The sequence below is a fragment of the Mytilus trossulus genome, chromosome 12 (assembly GCF_036588685.1).
Source record: "Mytilus trossulus isolate FHL-02 chromosome 12, PNRI_Mtr1.1.1.hap1, whole genome shotgun sequence".
NCBI classification, from domain to species: Eukaryota; Metazoa; Mollusca; class Bivalvia; order Mytilida; family Mytilidae; genus Mytilus; species Mytilus trossulus.
Genome location: NC_086384.1, coordinates 53,413,980 through 53,424,172, shown reverse-complemented (window position 1 = coordinate 53,424,172; position 10,193 = coordinate 53,413,980). Strand labels below are relative to the sequence as shown.

Below are 10,193 nucleotides of genomic sequence, written 5' to 3'. Positions count from 1 at the left end.
CTCTCTTTGGGGATGATGTGTGCTCTGTTATTACCCATTATGGTTGGGATGATGTACTCATATTGAGTGTACCATCTAGTAACAAGTTAAAGCTATTGATGTGGAACCATAACTTAAGGAATAGTTTGGATTATAACAAATGATACAATGCAATCGCAAGGAGATATTTTTTTATTATCCACAAGCTTTCGGTTTTACTGTGAATATTATGGCAGGTAATATAAAACCATTGGTCACAGGTGTCGAATGGTTCTGTTGTTAAATTTCAAATGCTTGCACATAGGTTTATATTATTAATCTCATATATATTACTGATCTATTAATACTAATTTCTATGTAAACTGTATCAAAAGGTACATAACCGTAATATATATCAAAGTTTAAGTCTTACCCGAAATTTTTCTCTGACTTTAACTCGGAGACCAATTTTAATGTTAGTCAAAATTTAAACTTTAAATTGAGGTTTAATAAACAAATTGATGTGATATCTATTTAGAAGTGCAAATGGAGAGTGACTCGTCTTCAGCTGAGGATTTTAACGAAGTAGCACCAGATAAAACAAAGAATAAGTATTGAGATAAGAAGCTAGAACTCATAGGCAAATTGAAAAAAACTGTTGGAACTGTTCAGACTGGCAAGAAAAACTTAAATGTTGTGGTTATTGGTACTGCTGGTTGTGGAAAAAGTTCGTTTATTAACACAGCACTAACAAGCTTCAGACAAGATAAATGGCGGCTGTATTCAACAGTTGGGAAAAGCAGTGGGAATACTACCAATATCACACAACATTTCAAGAGGTAAATTCTTCATGCGTTTTTTTTTCGAATACTTTTCGTAAAAATCAAATATGCTCACATGCATGAGAGTATATGTGTCAGATACTGACAAAAGATGAAGGTTTCCAACTTTTTAGGTATATGTAAATGATTCATGTTAGATGTGAATCTGGGATTTCCTTTCATGTAGATCAAAGTTTGGAAATGTTAATATGATAAGACAACCCCTTTGACTAAAAAACTCAGAACACAAAACAAATTCAAGTCGTCTGAACGAAAAGGTAACAAAGTACTAGAACATAAATACGTTCTTGCATACAATACTTCCTTTACATTGTCTGCACTGCTGCATAACTGAGAATGCATTGTTATTATGCATTTTCTTTGACTCCTTAGCATCTGACAATTTCACAAAACACACAACTGAGTCTTTGACGGATCAAGGCTTCAAATCAAAAGGAGATGAGACACTATTTCTTAAACTATAAAAAAGGACCACGACCAAAATTTGGCCAAACAATTGCAAAATGTTCCATGAACAAGCGTTTTTTTGTGAATTTGTACATACCAAGTTGCTTTAAATCTGACTTTTACAGTTTCCGTGCTGACGACACTTATTACAAAGAAGACAAGAAGGTCTTGTTTCCAACTTTTATCGATATCAATGGTTTGGAAAATGAAGAAGATAACTTCAATAGGGCGTTTCTGAGAGCCTTGTTTGATGGGAAAGTTGAAGAGGATGAACAACTTACAACACTTTTGAAAATGTTTAAATCCAATCCAAAAGGGTTTAAGAAAACAATATCAGGACGTACAGAATATCTTAAAATAAATCGAATTGTTGTCATTACATCCGCAGATCCATCCGAACAATTACCAAAAGATTTGTTAAAATGTGTAAAAGAAGTAGCAGACGACGTTAAAGGTATAATTCATTTTTTTTTATCGAAGATACTGATAAAACATTGTAAGAACAAAATATCGAAGAAACTCTGTGATAAGAAATAACAAAAAAAAAACCCGAATTCCAATTGCAATTTAATAAAAACTTTATCAACCAACGGAATATATACATTTTAGAATCTTGTATAAATGATATTTAATAGTGATCTTGGATGTTTGTGAAAAGCAATCATTTGAGAAGGATTAGGAAAATGTTAAATTACCAATTTACTAATCTTTTTTTTATTTGTTTTAGGATTTTCAAAATAAGATTAATTTAGGTCATCTATTATTAACCAATACCAAACTAAACAAACAAACAAATACACAAAACAAAACACATCCAGTATTAACATTGGTTTGATTTTAGTAAATTAAAACAAACTGGTATCTTTGATAACTATTTACTCCACTGGGTCGATGCCACTGCTGGTGGACGTTTTGTCCCCGAGGGTATCACCAGCCCAGTAGTCAGCACTTCGGTGTTGACATGAATATCAATTATGTGGTCATTTTTATAAATTTCCTGTTACAAAACTTTGAATTGTTCGAAAAAGTAAGGATTTTCTTATCCCAGGAATAGATTACCTTAACCGTATTTTGCACAACTTTTTGGAATTTTTGAGTCCTCAATGCTCTTCAACTTTGTACTTGTTTTGATTTACAACTATTTTGATCTGAGCATCACTGATGAGTCTTATGTAGACGGAACGCGCGTCTGGCGTATTAAGTTATAATCCTTGTACCTTTGATAACTAATTATATTTTTATATACATATGCACATTCCTGGTTCTACAATCTGTCATTACTTGTATTTTAGCATTGCAGAAGGTCATGTTTTTCTCTGATTGTTAATTGTTTACATTAAATCAGATGCGGGATGTGTACTGATTGATATATAAATCTTAGATCCATGAACTTATTTACTATTGTTCTTTGTTTTACTTTCAACTAACTGTCAGTTATTGAGAGTGCCTTCAGATCTGTATTTAGTGTCTTTGTTGTGTGGATACATGGCAATAATACCATCATCCTACTTTTAAAGATAATACTATTTTGCGATGCATACATTCTGTAGAAGATTGCTATGCCATGTTGGATTGCATTGATTAAGATAGAAATGCCTCTCGCTATCCTATTGAAATCGGTATGGAACATAAAAAACAGTCTCCGTTTGTGGGTGAAACTTCGTCTTAATAAGAGTCTCAAAGTTTTACGCCAATTTCAGCATTGATAGCTTTTCAAACAAAGACATTACTTTATTTTAAATGACAAAAAAAAAATATTGTTAATTAAACGAAAAGTCACGTTCGTAGATAGTGGATGTTTTTGTGTTCTGTTAAATTTTTCCTTTTAAAATTGTTTTACGATGATGACTGATGTACCCATATTTTGACTATTCTATTTATTGTGTCTGTTTAGTTAACGCATCAATGTAAATATAACGGAATTTGATGAGACTGTCATTAAAGTGAGAGGGTTAGCGCTATAGAACAAGGTTATATCCACCATTTCATACATTTGAAAATGCCGGTACCAAGTTAGGAATATGACAGTTCTTGTCCATTCGTTTTTGATGCGTTTTGTTATTTAATTTTGCCATGCGATTAATGGACTTTCCGAATTGATTTTCCTCTAAATTCAGTATTTTTGTGATTTTACTTTTTTTAACCCAAGAAAATGTATCATCCTTGTTAGATTAAATAGTATGGTCAAATCATAAGGGATATGTTATATAGTTTATGAATGAACTTTTCTTATGACATTCAGGAATTCCAATATTTGGGGTGATGACTAAGAAAGATAAATTCAAAAAAAATGAGCAGATCTCAAAGAGAATCGACGATTTCATTGGTAATTTGGGAATAACCAAGGATAGTTTTAGATATATAGAAAACTATTGTCCAGATGTTGACAAGAAAATGATGTACCATATGACAGTCTATCCGTCTATTGATGTCCCAGTACTGAAACTAATTACCCAGGTATGTACTATCAAAAAGTAAAATAACATACATTCTGAACTCAAAGGCAAATTTAAAAAATTAAGTTGCTTCAAAAGTATAATCTTAAACACATCTAACGAATGGAAACAAACTGTCAAATGTTACCATTTTTCTTAAGGGCATACGATACAGTTACAGGGAAGGTGATGACGTTGCTAACGTAATTTGTTATTTTCACGACGTCAAACTGTGACATATCGGGTAAAGATGCATTTTCGACTGGTTTTTATCATTCAAACTGATTTAATTTGAAAACGAGTAAATGGACCCCTATTTTTCAAAACGGCATTTTGTTTCATTTTTCATGAAGAATATATGACCCAAATTTTATAAAACTGTAATTTTTTTTTTTTTTTAATTTTGATAAACATGCAGTGAAAAATGACGTTTTTTCCTCAATTCATGAACATTTGATAAATATGAGTTATTTCTGACTAAAAAATTGCATATTTTTGTAGGATACTTACAAAATATAGAAATTACCGATTATTTATCAAAAAACAATTTGTGTTTATCTTTTATAACAAAAAAGTTATGTCTTTCTTTCGAAAAAGAAATTACGGCCACAAATCTGAATTTTGAGCAAATATACAAAATTTCGACCTCATTTAACTCAAAAAGTAGCACATGAAGGTATATTTTTTATTACATATTTGATTTAATCAGGTAAAAAATAGCCTATATGCAAGTTTTCATGAACTTGTAAATACTGGATCAAAACTGTATCGTATGCCCTTAAAGTTGCTACAACGTCTGTGTAAAGGGGGTAGATGAAGAGAAATTGCGAGATTCGCAATGCTCAAAAAGTAAAATAGCAAAAGTACCGAACTCCGAGAAAAACGCAAAAATTTACAAGCAAAATCAAAAGCTCAAACATTTCAAACGAATTGATATCAAGTGTCTTATTCCTGACTTGGTACAGACATTTTCTTATGGAGAAAATAGGGGAGGAACTATAAGTGTAGATATTAGTCATAACGGATTTTTAGTACTTGAAAGACTTTCAAAAGCGAGTTAGCATTCAGTATTTTTATATTACATAAGCAATAGTTTCAAACTTTCAAATCTTTTCTATGCTGTATGCTTTACCTGCTGTTCGAAAGTTTCTCTACTTTTCATAATGAAATATCATTAATGCTTGTCTAACATACACGTGGTATTGTGGGTCGAACCTCGATTGATTATAATCAAGGTGCAACCAAAAACAAAAGAGTGTCAGAATTAAATAAAGGGTAAAAAACGAAAGAGAAAACAACAAAACAGAATCGAACATAGTTCTTCCCTTTAACATAATAAACGGTCCGGTAAACTTGAATTTTCCGATTTAAAAACATACATTGAAGTTCCGAGTTGTTGTCTCTTTTCGATTCTCAATTTTATACGTTTCCTTTACAGGTGATAAATCCTGAAATAGGTCGTAAAGATTTAATGAAAGAGAAGCCTGGTTTCTTTGAAACAATCATCCTGAAAGTAGTCAAATTAGTTTCTACTCTTATACAGATTGTTATATGGGTGTTTCTCTTGGTTGTATTTATAATCGCGACTTACGAAGACAAGCACACGGATCTATGTACAGTTTACAAGACATTAGGCAAACAATTAGGCTTCATATCACCAAATATTGGTAGCATTTGCAAAGAGCAGAAAAGACAGATCGTAGGCATGATCTTTTTCATTGTTCCTATAGCCTTTTCTCTTTTTCTGTTTTTACTGCCGTGTATTGTAAAAAAACTTCTGCGCAAGGGTTTTCAGACATGGCTGTCAGTTATTTCGATAGTCCTTTTGCCTACAATAGTTTATATCTACAAAGATCAGATCACACATTGGTTATTGCTAAGGTAAAAGCAAAGCAAATGTTCATATGAGTGTACCTTTTTTTGATTTTATCATTTATTGGACCTTATTTAATTGTCAAAGGGGAACAAGTATTTCTATTTCTTATTTTCTCTCTATGTATATATCTTACATCTGTTGTACTGTATGGAACGCCAAAACTGTCTTATAATGTAAATATTTAATGTGTTTTGTCGCTTTGCCTTTACGTCCTGTCATTTCTTCTTTATGTTATGTGCAGATGCCTTTACATCCTGACACGGCATCTCTGTGTTATGTCAAATTAGTAATTTGGTTGGTCAGACAATTGTATGATATGTCATTGCTAAACTTTGTTGTGTAAAATATGCATTACATTATGCTGTTACTACTATATATTTTGTGAATACTTCGGAACTAAATGATCAACCACCTTTACATTCTCTCATCTTTTATCTACTGTGAAAGTACTTTTATTCGTGGGGTACCAATTTTCGTGGTTTTCGTGGATGACTTTATCCACGAATTTAAGTGTCCAACGAAATAAAGCAACCATTGTCCAAATCAAGACTTGGAAAGATCCCCCATTTATGTTTAACTACTGATACATGTATGATCAAGAGCATGTTTTGAATATTGCCAAATCTGAGAATACTTCAATAGCAGTCACAGAACTACACCTGCATGCAAGATTATACCCATTTTATCTTTAATAACATAAACTGTACAACTTTTGATCTTTTAATTCTCATAAAAAATATTTTTGACCGATGAAAGTCAGATTTCCGGTATTGATATGCTAGTATGATAAAGTGTTCATTTTATATCCCCATAGTTCTCATACACATGTGAAATAATAATTTCATGCTGGGCTTGATTTTGATAAGAATTATTTGACAATTCAAGATACGGTTGTATAGCATTTGTTTATGTTACTGTTTCCTTTAGGTGACATCTTTATTACCTAATTAACACCTTTGATGGACTTTAATCTGTTGATCACTTTATCTTGGGTTAATTAGTGTTGTCACTCCGATTTACACAGGTCAATGTTTACTTTGCAATTTCCTTCAATCAAGACTATTTGCAAACTTCGTGTCTAAAGGCTTTAATTTTTTTAATTTTTTTAAACTAGAATCCACGAATTTAAAAACCCACGAACATGTAAATATTGCTCAAACCACGAAAATTGATACCCACGAATTAAAGTACTTTCACAGTATGTTGTGTCTATTCTTCTTTCACGTTAGTCAGTAAATAATTGCGTTCTGTCTCAAGTGTTATTTTTATGTCAAATGTCCTATACGTTTTGTTTTGATACACCTTTGTTCTATGTGAATCTCATGACATTATAGTCTTTTGGCGTTGTTGTGTTTCTAAATATGTATCTCCAGTGAAAAACATATTACATCATGGTATAATTCATATGCGTTTTGCCGTACAGTTGATTCTCTCTCTGAGGATTCATTACGTCATGTGTAAATGCCTTTTACATTGTGTGCAAACAACTAATACGTTTTGTGCAAACCTCGTTCACCTTATGTGCAAACATCGTTCACCCTATGTGCAAACATCGTTTACCTTATGTGCAAACACCTATTACAATATGTGCAAATGCCTATTAAATTATGTATAAAAGCTACATTGTTATGTGCAAACACTATTCCGTTATGTGCAAATATCGCTTACATTGTGTGCAAACACCGATTACTTTATGTGCAAATGCCTATTACAAATGTTAAACATCTATAACGTTATGTGCAAACACCTATTACGTTATGTCCAAACACCAATTACTTTATGTGCAAACACCTATTAAGTTCTGGTAAACGATTTTAATATTTATACACACGTACAGAAAAAGTGTGTTACCGGATGCGGAAGAATATCTCAAGAACGCATGCGATATCCCATGTACAGTTATCTGTTTTTTGTTCCCTCTCTCTGCGTGGGACATTGAATGTTTTGCTGGAAAATATGAATGCCCACTCAAATGCTATCTAATAAAAAAATCGAAATATTACAGAAGCGTGTTCATCATGCACTTGCACAGCACTATGGTTAATATAGTGCAAAAGAATGATATATAAATGGATGACATTTATATATACATGTAACTATAATTTACAAATATTAAGATAATGTATAACAATAAAACAGAGTTTACTGATTTGTATCACTTCTACGATGAGGTTGAATTTATCATCCACGCACAGAATATATATATATATATCTGTACTTAAACGTCACTTTCAGGTAAAAAGATGTGATTTGGTTTTCTGAGACAAGTGCTTGTGATCGTCCACAAAAACTTGCGGTCATCCGATGTTCAGTACTTCAGTACTTCGATTCATATCTTTTACATAAAGATGTTCTCAAATAGTAATAAAACATAACAAGGGTTTTATATTTTTTACAAATGGCTTATTGTCCTTATGTTATCTTGATTCATTTTGAGAACTCAAATCGTATCAATGACATACTGCATATTCAAAGATTTTTGAAAACTGGGAGTTAGCTAGCAATTGTTTCATGGTGCTTCAAACGGATGAACAAAAGGGTTCCGAAATTCCAATAATACAAGACATGACAAGTGAACTTTCTTAATTTATAATCAGTAGCAGGAAAATTACAGAAGAATTTAAGCCTTCCATTTCGTGTTAAAGTCTGTCACAGTAATCTTTTCGTTATATAGGTGATTTTTTAAAAAATAATTTTGACTAAATATGTTACGTCGATTTCAAGGCGAACAAGATTGCATCAATTCAAGATTGTTTCCGCACTTTGAGAATAATTTGGATTGAATCAAATGAACTTCATGCCTCTCTAACCATTTATAAAAAAACGTCTCGCTTTAACAGTAGCTGAGAAAAAGGGGGCCGATATATCTAAAAATTCGTAAGGGTTCCGCGGAACCCAGTGCCTGGACTACTTTTACTGTTAATCGCAGGCTCAACAAAAATGAGGAAAAAAATAAATAAAAATATTCATCTCGATACAATCTTTGATTGTAAGAAGCTTCTGTTCACGTTTGGTAAAAATACAGGCTAGTTAATGAATCTAATAAATAGTTTAAAAAAATGAACTTCAGACTGTAATGCTAACTGGAAGTCTATTCATAAGTAAAACACAGGTACACAATCTTAACAAAATTTCTTTCCAGATACTATCTTTTGATCACAAACAAGCTTCTGTCCAAGTTTGGTACAACTCCAAAAGAGTATAAGAAAGTTATTAAAATTCTTAAAAAAATTAACCACAGAATGAATATGTTGTTTCACAGAGTGAATGTAATATTTCCTGGCCGAAAATCTAAGTTCATTTATAAGTAAATACAGAAAAAAAAAATTTCATCTTAATTCTGAATACTACATGTATCTTATGATAATAACCAAGCTTCTGTCCAAGTTTGATAGAAATCCAATATAGTTTAAGAAAGTTATAACAATTTCAAAAACTTTGACCACAGAGTGAATATTTGAGGACGCCGACGACGATGACGACACCGACGACGATGGAATGTAGGATCTCTATTTCTCGCTTTTTCGACTAAAGTCGAAGGCTCCACAAAAATGTCAATATTTAACGGAAACGGTCAAATATATTTAAGAATGATAACATTTAGATCCAATAGAATATATTTGTATGAAATTTTATATTTTTTAAAATAAGATTTGTCAGAGTAAATTCCTTTTATGAACCATTCGCGTTTATAACTAAACGCATCGAAGCTTACCGTTTATACCGTATATCTCGTAATAATATTCATTGAATTTATGAATCTCCGTTCGAAAAATAAGTTTATGTTCTAATTTATACGACGATATTCGTTAAAATATTGAACAAAAAGATAAATTCAGAACAACACCTGTGGAATAATATATTGATTATAAATGTACATCTCTTGAATTGAATTTTAAATGTACGTATTGTTATGCGTTTATTTTTCTACCTTGGCTAGAGGTATAGGGGAGGGTTGAGATCTCATACACATGTTTAACCCCGCCGCATTTTTTGCGCCTGTCCCATGTCAGGAGCCTCTGGTCTTTGTTAGTCTTGTATTATTTTAGTTTAAGTTTCTTTTGTACAATTTTGAAATTAGTATGGCGTTCATTATTACTGGTATATATTTGTTTAGGGGCCAGCTGAAGGACGCTTCCGAGTGCGGGAATTTCTCGTTACATCGACGACCTGCTGGTGACCTTCTGCTGTTGTTTTTTCTATGGTCGGGTTGTTGTCTCTTTGATACATTCCCCGTTTCCATTCTCAATTTTATTTGTCGGTAAACGTGAAATTTATTTGTACGAGCTTTAGAAACAGGATCAAAAGCGAGGCTTCCCGAATTTTCTCCTGTTTCGCAGCGAGAACTAATACATTTTATATTTATGACTAATGTACATGTACATATACTGTTTACAATTTACACTTGATATTTGAGAATAAGTTGTCTATATCCTAACCATTGTCTCTGATTATAATTATTGAAACACGGACTCGAAGAAAACCCCAAAATGAACTATTACCACAAAGAAATCAATTTTACCGATTGATCAACATGGAAGCGGTAGCAGGAAAATTTATCTGTATTTGTACAAACAAGGCAAAAAATAATGTTATTTACCTGTTATTTGTATATAATGACTAACTTATAGCAAG

At 32.0% G+C, this 10,193-nt stretch overlaps 1 protein-coding gene across 1 annotated transcript; it reads left to right on the top strand.

Annotated features, from left to right (window-relative positions):
* Positions 1-208: 208 nt before the first annotated feature.
* LOC134692575 (uncharacterized) lies at positions 209-6,509 on the top strand. The gene is made up of 6 exons (XM_063553033.1): positions 209-215; positions 578-797; positions 1,373-1,701; positions 3,490-3,704; positions 5,121-5,381; positions 6,486-6,509. The coding sequence occupies exons 1-6, from the start codon at positions 209-211 to the stop codon at positions 6,507-6,509; spliced, it is 1,056 nt and encodes a 351-aa protein (XP_063409103.1).
* The last annotated feature ends 3,684 nt before the right edge of the window (positions 6,510-10,193 follow it).

What these genes read in the sequence shown, in the direction of transcription:
- LOC134692575 (XM_063553033.1), top strand. An exon ending in ATCACACAACATTTCAAGAG is followed by an intron (nt 798 to 1,372) that starts GTAAATTCTTCA and finishes TGACTTTTACAG; the next exon opens with TTTCCGTGCTGACGACACTT. An exon ending in AAGAGCAGAAAAGACAGATC is followed by an intron (nt 5,382 to 6,485) that starts GTAGGCATGATC and finishes TGTTTCCTTTAG; the next exon opens with GTGACATCTTTATTACCTAA.